Here is a 16,597-nt window from a genome sequence, read left to right on the forward strand (position 1 = left end):
ATTTTGGATAGCTTCCGATGTGTCTAAACATATTTCTTATTTTTGAAATTTTCGATGAAAGAAATAACATTTTTGAAACAAGATAAAATTATCTTCGAAATGTTTTTATTTGAACAAAACATTGAAATAATAAAAAAATAAAAATATTTAACAATATATTTTAAAACAATTTTGTTTTGTGTAGGAAATTATTAAGAATACATTCAATTCACTTCTTATGCAGTTTATGCAATAAAACATCTAATTAAATTCTAACTTTCAACTGTCAATGAAAAAATGTCTCCAATTCGTAATCACACACTATGACATTTTTTAAAATTTTTATCTATGTAATGATGTATAAATATTTGATACAAACTGCGAAGAATCCTTCGAACACGTCACATATCTACGCATTAAAGAAAAAATAAAACTTTTATAATGTATTGACTTGCCGGTCAGATCTGTCCTTCAGAGGCTATAATGGAATATGATGTTTGTGGCTAGAAATGTCCTTCCAATGCCTGGAGGGGTAAATATGATGTACTGCATTTATCTCTACTTATATAATATATTATTGTGTAATAAGAACTAAGATTGGCAATAATAAGACCGTCATAAAACCGGAATTTCTTTGTTGGACTGTAAAGTTAGAATTGTATACAGTAAAATAATTTCTATCTTAATAAAATAAACAAATTCTGACTTACTTAACCCTTCAATCCATTAGCATATTGACACTTTTATTTCTTAAATATGCTGTCAGAAAGTCAGAGAACTTGTGGGTACCTATCTCCGCTTTGCAATAAATCCAAATAATGGAATATTTCTGAACGTATCCGAAAACTAAAAACTGTTTTACAAAGGTGATGAAAGAAGCTTTTAAATTTTAAATATTGGAAATATCGAAGTCAAACATTAAAAAGTTAAAAAATGGTTCACCTTTTTTCGTCTAAACATTGAACTAAAATGACTAAATATGAAAAAAAATGAGTCAAATATATAATATATTTATCGTTCTTTGTCATTTTATATAAAAATTAATAATACAAAATCCAAAAAGTTTCATAATTTTTTTCTCAAATCCCAGCTTCTATATCATCAAGAAATCAATAAGACAGAGGCCTGAAGGGTTAGGTTTCATGATAGCCTCATGACGTTTTTTGTTTAGGTTAGGTTAGGTTAGGAAACAGTAACAACTGTAGGTTGGATAAATTATGTTTTAGAAAAAAATATATCATTATGCAATAGCTTTTTATTGTTAAGAATGCAAGATTATAAAAAATATTTACATTGATATCAGATCAGGTGGTCAATGTTAGAATTTGTAGAAGAAAAAGCCTAATAATGAAAGTTTAGGTTAGGTTGTTCCAACCTTAGGTCAGGTTGCGCAGATGTCCACTATAAGAGTCCAATGACAGCGGTGAAGTCAAGAAACAATGCTAAATACCCACGTAAGAATTCTGCCAGTTGGAAGTGGAGTTTGATTAGGTTGGGTTTCACAAATCTTAGGTTGGGTTGCACAAATCTTAGGTAAGATTGCGCAAACCTCAGGTCGGGTTGAACAGGCGTCTACGAGATAAAGTGTGCCGTTAGCGGTAAAGGCGAGCAGCCTTATGTCTGAGTTAGTTGATTATGCACCGGATGCTGAAGATTGAACCCTCGTCGGTATTCTACCAGTTTTAGTTAGGTCGTGTTACACAAATATTAAGTTAGATTGCACAAATCTTAGGTTGAGTTGCAAAAATCTTAGGTTAGGTTTCACAAATCTGAAGTCAGTTTGCACAGACGTCTAGGAGAAAAGTCCGCCGTTAGCGGTGAAGGCGGGCAGGCGGGTGACGACCGCCCTGAAGTCCGCGATATTGCAGCAGATACTGAAGCCCATGCCCACGTTGGTGTTCTGCCAGTTGAGCCAACTGAATGCGGTGTTGCCGGCGCACCGGTCGGTGCAGAACGCCAGAGCTCGCGCCTCGGCAAGAGTCACGTGCGGGTTGTTCAGTCCCAGGAAGGCGGTGGCCTTGCCGGTGCTGGGCTCGTGTACTACCTGCAAATTATAAGTAGCTTTTAATGAGATGGTGAAATGTTTCGTAGTCAATTGACTGTAATGTGTGTTATCTCGGAGGACAGGTGCTAATGAATATCAACTACAGTTACTAAATGAAACAGCAATATCAGGACTCTGTCATTTAGATTGTTGCCTGTATCTAGATTGCTGTAGACTGCACTGGATTGTTCAGGATACTGTTGGGGTGACACAGAGATGAATCATCATTGTTCCCGCATAGCCTGCCAAACGTTCAATGGATGCTGGTTAATTGAAAATGGCCTCGCGCAATCCTTTCAACAAATTTCTACCCGGAGCTAACTCATTCGGATTTCGCGGGGACCTGTCGTCCTGCTCACCGCTAGCGGACTCTCCAAACATCCTCAGACATGACAACATGATCAAGGTTCTTCAATGCTATCACACATTCTGCCCTCCTTGCTTTAGCCCCATCATAGCCCTGATGGTTGACAAGGGTCCATGCTCATTTAGGGTGGATCGATTTTTTGTTTTTGTGTTTTTCTTAGCAGCGGGGTGTGGAATGGATGCTCTATGGGGATACCTTTAAAAGTCATTATGACAGCATTAAGATATTTTGAGTGCAAGTACTGCCCCAAGTCAATTCAAATTTAAAAAAAAACAGCGAGAAACTAGAAAAAGAAGGGTTTAATCTTTGCTCAATAAAAGTAGTTAAAATATAAAAAAAATTACATTTCATTTACTAATAATATTATCTACTAATCAAGAAACAATAAAAGTACCATTGCTACACAAAAAATTACAAACAATGTTAAAAAATAAAGTCAAAAATCATAAAAGTTATTGTGTTTTAGAGTCCTTCTTCGAATTGAATACTGGCATTATACGACAAGATTCTAGCTTGTTTTGTATCCACCCTTCACGTCTTTCAGGGCCGCAAACAGTAGAAGATGATGCCGTTACCATTTTGATGCATCTTTCCGTGGCTTGCGTGTGACAGGGCATCAATCGGAACCTACACAAAATGTTGGATTCGATAATTTCGTGGTCTGCAATGGCATCAATTATTGTCTCGCTAGATATCAGTTTTGTAAGAGGTGGTTCTTATGGTTTTTCCCATTAGATCAAGTCAATATAGTCTGCTGCGTTTAAATTAAAATTAGGTAGCTTAAATACTCTTATTGGAGAGAACCCTGACCTAAGTTCTCGAATACTTTGAATCCGTCTCAGAGCCAACTCTCTAATTTGTTTTCGTTCGTCGTTTAACATACTAATAGGTATATTTTCGCTGTGTCCAAAATACCCGTTGCGTTGAATTACGGAATCGACCACCTTTTCCAAATGCTCTGGAAGGTAACGAGACAAGTTTATGGTTTCGTGGAGGTGTCTCGCCCAGTAAACACACGAAGGTTGTGTTTTTATTTTAAACCACATCGGAGCATACACTCTTAGCACAAATTCAGTCAATAACACCTGATTTTCTGTCGGATTCTTGGTTGAAATGTAAAATCGGAGAATAGTTTTGGCTGTTGTTAACCAACGCGAATGACAGATTTTACCCGGGTTTCTTTTCGCTAAGTTTTCGTTACATTGACTTTCGGCGATTGCTCGGCACATTTCCAATAAATAAAGCTGGTCTGTTCTAAGGTCGTCACGGGATTTTGTAATGTCCGGTAAGTTGCATTCTATTGCTTGAAATTCTATCACAGGAAGATGTTCACAGTTCTTGAGTAACTTTCCTAGTTGGTCGCTAAAGCTTCTAGGATCTGTTGTCGTTCCATCAAGGTATTCGAAAAGGTGTCTCAAACTTAACTCGTTAGCAAGTAACTGACAGACCAACCTCTGAAGTGGACGATAGAGTTTTCCTTCAAGAAGTCGAATAATGTCAGACTTAGTTCCATTATTAACTGCTTTTCCGTCACATCCGATGCCTACAATGCACGCTAAATCAATGGATTTTGCCACAAAATATGCAAACAATTTGTGAGCTATTGTTTTAGCATCACCGAACTAAACGCCTATGTGGCAAATGTATTGTTTGCCAAGTTCTTTCAAAAGACTGATATGTTTTTCTCTCACAACTTTTCTGCATCCATCCTCCATGATTAATGTTTTATACTTTCGACCGTTAAACGATATGCAAATGCACGAATCAAAATGGGGCTGATTGATGGCAGTCAGTGTGGTCCTAGCGTGGTCCTCATTTGCAAGCAGCGATATCAAATAACGTCTGGCTGCGTCTTTTGAAACCATCCAGTTTTTTAAGGTAACTCTCACTATGCTTTCTACATTTTCATGGTTTAAGAATCGCCCGATATTTTTCATGGTAGTCCTTTATTCGCGCCAAAATTGTGAGATGTTCCACAATTGGTAAAGACGCTCGTTTCTAAATATTTTCTATTTTAGTAGCAACAATTTCACTAGTATCTCTTACCAAATCCTGGAATGGTTTTTCTGTGCTTTGCGAGACGTGAATAAAATATTTCATCATATCTTCATAACTTGGTAACACACTAGCTGCTAATTACAATTGTTTATTGATGATTGCAATAACGCATGCAACACCCCCGCGGCCCCGCGTAACTGCGTGCGGGAATGCGCGGTGCGCGAGCGAGGCACGAAAATGGACTCAGCAATTTGTCAAATTTTTGCAGGAAAATAAATATTATCACATTTTTTTATTAATATTATTTAAGGCGCGGCAATTTTTATTCATTATGAAATATAAAAGAAAAAAATTAAGTATTAATATTGACACAAAACTGTTTTATAAAGGGACAATTTTTTACTAGATTTTAAATAATTTAACTGCTTTGGGGCAGTACTTGTTATCAAAATTTTAAATTGATATTTTGTATGCTTAATTGTATGTACCTAGAGCATCCATTCCGCACCCCGCGAAATCTGATTTATAAAAATAAAATTTTTCCATACAATGGCGATCCACCCTAAATTGCTCATCAGACGTGACAATTTTTAATTATATTATATTATAATGCATAGGCCCAGGCAGACGATGTCCTGCCACAGACAGCCTAAAATAAAAAAAATTGTAGTTGTATGTGTTTTTGGATGAGAAATCTAAAAAATATATATATGTTGAGAATTATTATTTTTTTAACTTAACATCAGCACCAATTATCGGGTCCAAAATTTTCACATCTTTATAGAGAGAGATGTGAAATATCTTACCTTGTAGTACCACAGCGGCACAGGGATCTTATTTCCTGAAGGACTGAGGTAAAGGTTCCTTGCAGTTCCACTGTTGTCCTTCAGTTGAAGGATACCCCAGGTGCCTGTGTAGACCTTAGTCCTTGCGTTTGCAGCCCCAATACGCAATCTCAAGTTCTGAAACATTATTTATTTATTGGATGATTTTTATAGCGCCGCTTTTGCGAAATATCACCTCAATAGCGACGTTAATGGATTACTTGCGAGATTCTCGTTTTTACATCTCGGTTTTTTGATTTGGTAACTAATTCTACAAATTTATTAAAAAAAATCGTAGGAACCACATTTTTTAGTATATTAAATTTGTTTCGTGCAAGATAAACATCTATTATCCGTCGATTTACCTTGAAAAAAACGAAAAACCGAAAGACATAAATAAATTATACGTATTATTTTTTGGAAAATTTAGAGTTAGTTAGTTAGTTAAGTTCAGCGAGTAGTTTTTGTTTTTTGTTATTGTTTCAGCTGTTTCGGCTTTCAAGGCCATTTTTAAACTGTGGTTTTAACCACGTTTAGACGACTTATTTATATGGTTCAATTTTACCCCCTACCAATTTAAAATGATTTATTACCGGTTAAACCGATTTACTGATAAAATAATTGTGACAATAGATTTCATATTCTGTGAGGTAATTTGAAGTCTGTTTTCCACACAGTAATGTTATGTTTATTGTTTAATAATGATGTATCTGCTATTAATGTATTTAAATTTGTTATATTGTTTAGGTTTTGTGAAAATATAAAGAAGCGGGGAGTAAATAATTTTCTTTACTTTTTAACTAACGTAATATTAGGGTCATTGGTTCTTTTATTGATTTCTAATTTTTTTTTTTTTTTTTTTTTTTTTTCTTTATTCATAAAAATATATTTGGATACAGGTTTTTTACATGCATTTCGACTACCACACTAGACACATGTCCGTATTATGGTAGTCGAAATTTGTGTATAATTATATAAATGTAATACATGATTCATTCAGTTGTAAAATAGGCATAGGTTAAATAGGTTTTACTGAAAATAAGAAAGCGATGAAAGTAAAGATAAATTAAATAATTATTTTGAAAAGAAATTTTAAACAGAATTGAAATGAAAAAAAAGAATAATAAAGCAAATGAACTTATTTAATGATGTCAGGTATTCTTCAAAATAATTCTTTCCCTTCATAAATAACCAATACTGAATATATAATATTATGTACATGATCACATACAGGAAAAGAATTGGAGTAGGTGAATCTTGTAAACATAAAGATAAAAATAAAAATAAGGTAGGATACAAATAAAAATAATAGATAATGCTAGGGATAATAGAAATAAAAATAAAAATAAAAATAATCGCATCAGCGTAATATAAAGTTTTTGATGAAAGTTAATTAAGAGATAAAATTTTTACTCGAAAAATAAGAACACTATTAAGTTGTAAGGCATTCTTTATAATATTTCCTTCCTTGAGCAAATAACCAGTTCTGTACACTAATGGCATAAAGATCATCAGTTTTCGATGTCTTAATATCAATACTCAGTAAGTTGAACATTTTAGGCGCTATATAAGAGAACTGTCGCTGGGCGAAGGCTGTTTTTGTTTGAGGAATTTTACATTTTTGGTGTGATGAGTAGCGGGTGTAAATATTGTGTTGAGTTTTGAGTGTTAAATCATTTTTCCTTATGTGTATAAGAATTGTCTTCACGTATAATTGTCTAATGTCTAGGATTGCGAATTTTTTAAAAAGTGGGTCTGAAGGGTGAGATGGGTGACATTTTAATATAATCCTTAGTAGCAGTTTTTGAATTAAGATCATGGGATTAATAATTGAAGCTGCACAGCCTCCCCATCCCACGATACCGTATGTAGCTATTGATTGGAAAAGTGCAAAATATATGCATCTCATTTTTTGAAGGTTTAGGATTGATCTGAGAGAGAGAAATATATAGCACAATTTGCGGAGTCTTTTTGTTGTGAGATTGACATGATCCTCCCAACGTAGTTGATCATCTATAACAACCCCTAGATATTTAATTTGGTCGGATTTTTTTAGGTTGGTGCATGAGCAATTATTGAGGAGAGGCGTAGGGGTAATATGGTTTTGTGGGCATGAGTGAATGATAAGATTAGGACAGTTTTGAGGAGTAGTGACTTTGCGTATGGAGAAAAGTAAGTATTTTGTTTTGTCAATATTAAGAGTCAGAAGGTTGTCGTCTAACCAATGTTTTACTTTATTTAGGCCCTTATTTGCTTTTTCCATAGTTGAGTTCCAATTATCAGATTCAAAGATGATTACCGTATCATCAGCAAAAGAAATTATAGTTCCATCAATTGCCAAGTTACATAAAGTGTTTATATATATTAGAAAGAGAAGTGGGCCCAATACACTGCCTTGTGGCACACCGTACGTGATTGGTAAACTTGTACTTCTATATTCTTTAGCAGAATTTATAAGAGACGATTGCGATCTATTTGTTAAATAGTTCTCAAACCATTTAAGGGGAGTACCTTTTATTCCTACCTGAAGGAGTTTCTTCAAAAGTATGCGGTGAGAGACAGTATCAAAGGCTTTGGCTAGATCCAAGAAAACAGCAAGGGGCTTGCGGCCTTTATCAAGGTTATCAGAGACTACTTTTGTAAAATTTGCAATTGCATCTGCGGCACTACGACCTTTGCGGAAGCCATATTGATTTCCTGAAAGAATGTTATTGTCTTCAAGAAATTTGTATAGCCTTCGTTTTACCGTTTTTTCAATTATTTTTGATATCGGACTCAGCAAGGATATTGGTCTATAGTTATTCACTGATGATCTGTCCCCTGATTTATAGATAGGAATAATTGTTGAGTGTTTTAAAGAATTTGGGAAGAGGCCAGTTTGAAAGCTTAGATTTATTACATGTTCAAGGGGCTTAGTGATGATTGGTTTGAGGTGTTTGATCAATTTAGTGGATATATTGTCGATTCCAGTTGAATGTGTGTTTTTGAGTGATGAAATAATTTCAGTGATTTCTTGTTCTGTGGTAGGAGTGAGATTAAATGGATCATAACAAAGATTTTCAATCGATATATTATTTGCAAGATTGTCTACTAAATTTAAACTATTGCCCTTTCTTTCTATATGTAAGGGTTTAAGTTCATTGTTGTCAAGCGGGACGTGATTATTCACTAAAAGATGTTCTGCGAATTTTGAAAAAGTGCTTTTATTATTATTACAAGCCCAGAAAAAAATAATGTAAAGGCCTATGAAAACTGCTTTTAAGTTCAAAATCTCCTACTTACGAACCCATTTTCGGTTATGATTTTATTGTATAATGTGGCAAATTAAGTTATTTATAAAATGATTGAAAAAAAAATTAGATATTTGTTCCTGAACATCCACAAAATAAAATAAAAGGCACTTTTTGGCCATGTTTTTTTCTTGCATAAATCAAAACAGGCGGATGGTGTTAAGCGGGAACTTAAACCTTATCGCCATCGACGTAAGGGTTGTTATTGATAGCGGCTCAATTTAAAATATTACACGACGTAGTGCATCGCCTTAAAACAGCGAATGATTTGAGACTAGACTATGTTGTTGTTTTTTAAGTTATTGATTGAATATAGAATTTCCAATATAATCTCCTTGTAAGTATGATTAAAATCTGTAATGATGGATGGCAGCTTAACACTAGAAAGACCGAAGCGGTCATTTTGACCGTTTCTCGATGTATTATGCTGATATTTTGCTTAAAATTTATGGTAATGATCTGATTTTTTTTTACTTTTCATGATTTATGATTTAACGACTATGGTGAAAAAAACAGGTATGTACCTTATTTATTTATCGGAATATAATGATTTATACCTACAAAGACCGCCGCGGTCATTGTGACCGCTTGGGCCATTTTAAGCTGGGTTTGTTTATGATCTTCTTTATCCAAGTTTAAATATACCCATTCCACCTTACACATGTTAGTACTAATTTACCTTTCTCTTTCTTTCGGTATCATTCTTACTCGATCTGTACTGTGGGTGTCGGTTGTTAGTATTCTACCGCATGTTGGTCTGTGCGTATGTATTTCAAGTCACCGAAAATTTCGTTTTATTTTTGTAGATTGTGTTCTAATTATTTTTGTTATAGTTTTATTGACACTTTGGAACATATTATCATATCGATATGAGTGCTCGTAGAAATCTTACCGAGTTGGATATAATGGAAGAACTAGCAAGACTTCAAAACATTGCAGAGGATCAGTCAGAGGAAGAATGTTGTGACAGTGAAATTGATGACACCGTTTTTGTTTTGGAGCCCAATATTTCTTTATCGGACGCTACAGAATCAGATGAAGATCTTCAGATGACATCGACACCTTTTCCTAGAAATCCGATTTCAAATCGTCGTGGTCGAGGGGTTAGAATAAGAGGCAGCCGTGGAGGGAGATCTACACAACTTGGAGGACGTTTTTCTGCAAGAGTAACAGAACTTCCGGAAATTGGAGATATTCAGGTTGCAGTTGACGGTACAGAATGGACGTGTACATCACATACTCAGAGTACTTCCAGCCAGCAAGGACGACGTAATCGAGAAAATATACTCAGAGAAGTTGCAGGCCCAACACCTTATGCGAAACGATATGTTGAAAACAAAAAAGTTCTAACTGCTTGGCGATTATTCATCGATGAACCGACCCTTCGACTTATAAAAATGTGCACCGAGACAGAAGCTCGTCGTCAGACAAACAATGATAATTGGAGCATATCTTTGGATGAGCTTGATGCATTTATTGCTGTCGTTTATGCTCGCGGGGCTTATAATGCTAGCCACCTGGATATTGACTTATTATGGTCGACATTATGGGGACCCCCCATATTCAAAGAAACTATGAGTAAGAACAGGTTCAAAGAAATTATGAAATATTTGCGTTTTGATTTGCGAACTACGAGATCTTCACGTCTGGCAACTGATAAATTTGCACTAGCATCGGCAATTTGGAACAAGTTCATTGAAAACTGTAATCTGTGTTACGTTCCTGGTGAAAATTTGACGGGCGATGAACAGCTATTTCCTAGCAAAACTCGATGTCCATTTACTCAGTATATAGCAAATAAGCCTGACAAATTTGGAATAAAGTATTGGCTTCTGGTGGACGTAGATAGTAAATACCTATGTAATGGATTTCCATATTTAGGTAAAACTGAAGAACGTTCAAATGAATCATTGCCAGAATATGTAATAATGAAACTATTACAACCGTATCTCAAAAAGGGACGAAACATCACAACTGACAATTTTTTTACTTCGATGAAGCTGGCAGAGAAATTACGAGCTGAACAAACAAGTATTGTCGGAACGATGAGAAGAGCCAGGAGAGAAATACCAGCAGTTTGCAAAACCATTTGTACTCCACGTTATGAATCATTTATTTTGAAGGCTAACAATGGTACTACACTAACTGTTTATCAAGGAAAACCGAAGAAAAATGTAATGATATTAAGTACAGTACATCCAGATGTTCGATTTGGCGACGGAACAAAGAAAATTCCCGAAACGATTGAATTTTACAATTCTACAAAATATGGTGTCGATATAATCGACCAAATGGCTCGTAAATATTCCGTAAGAGCTGGAAGTAGAAGGTGGCCTGTGCACGTTTTCTACAACATACTTGATCTAGCCGCTATAAATGCATGGATAATTTATAAAAAGATAACAAAAATAAATATATCTCGTCACAATTTTATTCTAAAGCTTGTTGAAGAACTAAGGTCAGCATATACAAATACCAGAGCTGGTCCAGTTGTGTTTGCTTCTAAAGAATTGACAGAAAGGGAACCAGAAAATAAAACTTCTAAAAGACGACAGTGTCAAATTAATAAAAAATGTAAACAAAATAAAACAACTGACACATGTGATAATTGTAAGAAATCTGTTTGCGGAAAGTGCCTAGGATATTATAAAAAAACAACAGTTTGTACTAAATGTGCACCTAATTTATTAAAATAAATTATTTCATTACATAATTATTGTTTTTTTATTTAATATTATGCCAAATATTACACAATTACAATAATAATAAACTCGTATGTTATCAGCGGTCAAAATGACCGTTGTGGTCTTTATAGGTATGGAGCAGTACCCGGTCTTTCTAGTGTTAAGATTATTCTTTGAATAAAGTGTATTTCGAGATAGCGTAACGATGGCATGTTTGGTGGGTGTGATTTAAACATAGCGTGCTTACTTTGTGACTACGGGTCGCACAGATTAAATAAAATAACTTAATCTTTAATCTTACGTGATAGAAAATGACTGCGGCCTTCAAACATCTGCAGAAACGGGCGGTGCGTTTGACATATTCCCCATCTTAACAAACGAATTGCTATATTTAGGGCAAAGGCTTCAGGTGGAGAAAATTCTGTACCTGTTCTACCATTATTTCGATGGAAGATGCTCCGAGGAACTGCGTCATTGATCCCGTCAGCACCAGTGCAAAGTCTGGATATACGATAAACGCTCGTAAACGTTTGTACACTGTTAACATTAAATTGTCACACGAGAACGGGTCGTTTGTTCAACCAAAACCTCTATTTTCACTAAGGAAAACGGCTGCGTGGCCTTCTTTATGCAAAACTTAAATTTCAATATGACCAACATACCCAACAAAATAAAAATAAAATGTTTGACTAAAAGGTATTGTAAATATCTAATACCGATATGTCCTACCTTATTTATTTGTATTTTAATTTATCAAATTAAGGCTAAGAAATAATTACTTATTAGTATTACGTCATCATATTTTTAAATGAAAATTATTTAAAAAAATAATTTTGCCTCATTTTACTAAAGACAGGTGACGTAAAGCTCCATCTTGGATACAGGAAGGTTACCTGTTCCAGAGTGTTCCAGTTGCCTCCGTTGAACGGTTGCCACTGCGGGGCCACGTTAACAAAGGTAAAGGTCGCCCTCTGCGCCGGAGAGAACACATAGTCGGTCTTGGCGGCGAGATGTCCTCGAGCAAGGAAGTAGGTGGTATTGATGTACTTGTTGGCGGCCCCAGAGCCAAGGATTGTGTCAAACGCGGCCTTCTGTGAGACCTGGGTATACAAGGTGTCCACACTCAGGCCGGGGTAGAAGGCGCCCTCTATGAAAAAAGAGGACAAAGTCATTTGAAAATGTTTCCACTGAGTGAATACAAAAACAAACTTTAAGACTTTGTGAGGTCTGCGAAAACCTAGTTTCCTATTGAGATTTTATAAGATCAGCTGTTCTGACAAGGTTAAGGCCAAAGAGAACAGACCGTCTCCAAAAGGGTCTCTGAAGGTCTAGCACGGACGATGGTCAATACCATATTCAGGAAATCCGTCATCTATCAGTATTAAAATTCCGAAGTACGATTGTTCAACTTGAAGCCAATCACTCAACTCATATTCCAGTTATTGATGCGAGCACTCGAGTCGTTAAAAAAACCCACACAGCATCCCAAAATATGACGCAAGCTGTGTGGGGAACTAATGCAAAATATGATGTTTTTTTAACTCACGTGAGAAGGAAGGTCTATCTACACCAGACATGTATACAGCGTTATCGGGGTTCTGGTCGTAAAGCACATAGAACACCTCGGCTTTGGTCTCGTGGAAGCAGATAGTCATGATGGTGTGCGCCTTGCCTGCAGCGGTCAGACCCACAGTGATGATGGTGCCTCCGTCCACGCAGCTGCCTCCCCTGGCCTCGGTGGGCTTGGAGTGTGCTGTGCAGGCCACAGTGGAGAAACCGATCGTGCCGGAGAGCCAGCTCGACGCTGAGAAGGAAGTTCCTCCGGTACAGACGAGATTCTGAAAATAACATCGAGTTATACTAGTTTTTGGACATAAAGCTACAAACAGGGTCGGCCCTAGACCAAACGCTAATAAAAGAGCGCTGTATTAGGTATTAGGTACACGTAGAAAAATGATTATTGATAGGTTTCCTGATAAATTTTTAGTAAAAACGAATGTATTATTAAACATAGTAAATACATCATCTATCACTAGCGCAATCCCTAAAACGATATGAAATAACTACGTGGGGACAACAAATTTTAGCTTAGATCAAAATTTCCAATATTCTTACATTATATATAACATTAAGATAAACCAAAAAATAAAATAAAAAACTTCTCACGGCTTCCACTGGCTTGCTGGTCGTTGAGGAATGGCTCAAGGTACTACTGGGGCAAGCCATGGTGACCACCTGTCCGTCGGAGAAGGCGATACTGCCAGAGTTGCCCGAGGGGGCCAGCAGGGCTCCACCAGTCGCGTACACGGGCTGTGGTTCTGTCAGAGACGATACAGTCACTGAACAGGAGGCTAAAACAGAAAATACATACATAATTAATTCCACACTTGATCATTTGTTTAAATTAAAGACTTCCTCGCTAAAGTAGGGGATTTACGGATACTTATTACCAAAGAAAATGGTTAGGAGCCCTGGAGATGTGCTTCTGGTGAAGAATTCATTCGTAACCTCTCTAGTTCCCTCATAGAATACAGTACAATTTGTGCTGGATGGTGGACGTGAACGTCAACAGTTCAAATAAGATTCACCTATTTATAGTTCCGGCAGCAATATCATCCCAAAAACAACAGTCAATCATCTCGGTGTCAAAACTGACACGAAAAGTCAAATAAATAGTACATAAAACAACTCTAATCAATCCGAAGAAACCTTCCTACAGAGGCAACAAAACTACTCATCAACTCTTGCGAAGTCTCACGTCTCGATTACTGCAACGAAATTTATGCCAGCCTTCCAAAATATCGAACTGACGAACTTCAATAAATGTTTAATACAGTAGCACGGCTCATAACCAGTTTTAAAATATTCGCACATTTCAGAACACCTTCGTTATTTTCACTGGCTCAAGTGCCCTGAAATAATCTAGTACAAATTGTTATGGTGGATGGTGTTTAAATCCATCAATGAAATGGGCCCACCCTACATCTCTGAACGTCTATGTGTTCCGGAAAACACTGTTCTGTGGCAATTAAATCTTAGATCACAACGTCATCCGTTAAATACTAAGTTTGGAGATCGCGCTTTCAGAATATCTGAGCCGGTCTTATAGACGGTGCCAAAAAGTCAGAGAATTTGTGTGTACTGTGTATATTTCTAAAAACTGTTTTTAAAGTGTGATAAAATACACTTTCAAATTTTATAATTATAAATACACAATTTTTGAAATATTCAAATTCTGAATGAAAACAAGAAAAAGTTTTAAAAATTAACGTTGTCGCGTCTAAATACTGATCTAAAATTAGTGATAATAAAAAAACACAACATTTTAACATTTTTTCTCAAATTGCGGTGGGAACTTTTGGTTTGATGGAGCTTTACATGTTTAGTATTGTGTGGTTAATTTCTATATATGAACTTCAAGCTTGGTGTTTTCTCTTTTTATAGCTCATATTTCTAACTGTGGGAGACACAACAATTTCTATGGGACCATAATATGTGATGTTTAAAAAATCGAACAAATTGACTATACGGGTACTACTTGCTTGTTCTCAAATGAACCTGAGTAGTTAAAAATTGACCCAGTTTTCAGGTAAACTAGAATCACAACCTCCAAACATTACTACAAACCAGTCAAAACCCCGAGCGACGCCGGGACTACGTCACCTCATACAATACAAATCTGCTAAGTATTAATATCATTGTTAATAATCAATAATTGGATTAATCTCCGTATTTAAAATGTCGGGTATCTCCAATTTTAATCAATTGAGATGATAAAAAATATCAGATTAAGTTAAATATAGCAATAATATCGTTTATTAATACTTTTATCAAAATAATCTCATATTAAAAAAACATCTCCTCTATTTTTTTTTGTTTGTATTGCTTAGTTACATAGCTGCGGGGATTTGAAATATTGCTAGCATTGAACTTGTAGATCCATGGAACATACTTCCACAACATGTCCTTCATTTTACCAATATAAATCTGTTGTAAGCTCTGTTGGACTCGTATTTGGAGGGAAGAAAGGATTGACTTATTTTCAATGGCAATAACTTAATTACTGTTAAACATTTTGTGAAATCAGATATGAGTGTATCATCAGGATGCTGCCTGCTCATTAAATAATAATAAAAACCGGGCAACGCCGGGGATTATAGCTAGTTACAATATAATGTAGTATAAAGCAATAAAAATAACTGACCTCTCGAATCAACTTCATCCTGAATAATGGTATTTTTCAGAGTCAATTCCGTCTTCTTTTGAAGCCAGAAGTCCAAATAGTCCTCAAATTCGTCTTCAGACAGTCCGAAAGCCAAGTCCGCTGGAGTCGGCAGTTGCTGGAAGTCCAGAGTGTGCCATCCAAGAGCCTTGACAGTCTCAGGAACCTCGTATGCATCACACGCCACCAACAAGGCCAAAAAAATTACACAATTCTTCGTCCACATTTTTTTTGCTTCACCGTGGACCGTTTTGAAAATTGATATGATCCGAAAACCAAAAGGCGCAGATGTAGACGTTTACAAAATAGGTGATTTTAGTTTACTTTTGATTTTGAAACCGCGGAAGTCGGATTCACAATGATATAAATTGATACTGTAGCAGTTTTATATGTTTTGCTTTGAAAACTTGTTATCTTGTTATAATTGTTATCAAATAAATAAAAAGTAATATGTTTTGGAGTGGATTTTATTCAATTTTCTAATTTGGATTGTTATTCGTAAATCTGTCAATTTTTTGAAATGTTGCAAATGGCGAAAACAAAAAATTGTCCAATGTAGCGATTTTAACCGCCCACAATGGAGTTCTGTTGCCTACCCTGTTTACCCTGATGTATAGCAATGAGGCATGGAACTGCCTCGAAAGTAGATTGAATGCTGTAAAAATGATATCCCTGAGACGTATATGTGTAAAACCAGTGAGAAATGTGGCTTATGTAAGCGTAGTGAGAGAGATATGCTTAAATGGTTTGGACATGTAGATCGAATGAACGAAGAAAGGAGAAAATATGTGACGAGAATGTGAAAGGTAGAAGAAGTTGGAGACGCCCGAGGAAGACATGGAACGATCAAGTTAACCAGATACTTGAGTCTGGCCATGTCAAGAGTCGGAATAACGGAAGAGTATGTATGAGTGTGAATGAAGCAAGTAGTGTGTGCCACCGGTCCTTTCTCTCTGCCTACACCTGAATAAGAAACGGCGTGATTATCTACACTAGCAACGATCGGGGACGCACGATGAAGACATGGCAGGAACAAGTGAACCAAAACTTGAGTCGTGCCATATCAAGAGTAAGAGGAATTATAGAAGAGTATATATGGAACGATGTTTTAATGTGAACAAGAAAAGAAGTGTGTTCCTAGATCGAGTTATTTGGCCTCTCTGCTCACCCCTGTTACTTAGTTACTCAA

At 36.0% G+C, this 16,597-nt stretch overlaps 1 protein-coding gene across 1 annotated transcript; it reads right to left on the reverse strand.

Annotated features, from left to right (window-relative positions):
* Nucleotides 1-1,254: 1,254 nt before the first annotated feature.
* LOC149409297 (salivary endonuclease-like) lies at nt 1,255-15,745 on the reverse strand. The gene is made up of 6 exons (XM_089649966.1): nt 15,391-15,745; nt 13,353-13,537; nt 12,733-13,024; nt 12,080-12,333; nt 5,195-5,350; nt 1,255-2,023 (listed from the first exon to the last, which is right to left on the reverse strand). The coding sequence occupies exons 1-6, from the start codon at nt 15,632-15,634 to the stop codon at nt 1,772-1,774; spliced, it is 1,383 nt and encodes a 460-aa protein (XP_089506092.1). The 5' UTR covers nt 15,635-15,745; the 3' UTR covers nt 1,255-1,771.
* Nucleotides 15,746-16,597: the final 852 nt, after the last annotated feature.

This window comes from Hesperophylax consimilis, unplaced genomic scaffold (genome assembly GCF_061612785.1).
Source record: "Hesperophylax consimilis isolate HC1 unplaced genomic scaffold, BYU_Hcon_1.0 scaffold_32, whole genome shotgun sequence".
Classification (NCBI taxonomy): Eukaryota; Metazoa; Arthropoda; class Insecta; order Trichoptera; family Limnephilidae; genus Hesperophylax; species Hesperophylax consimilis.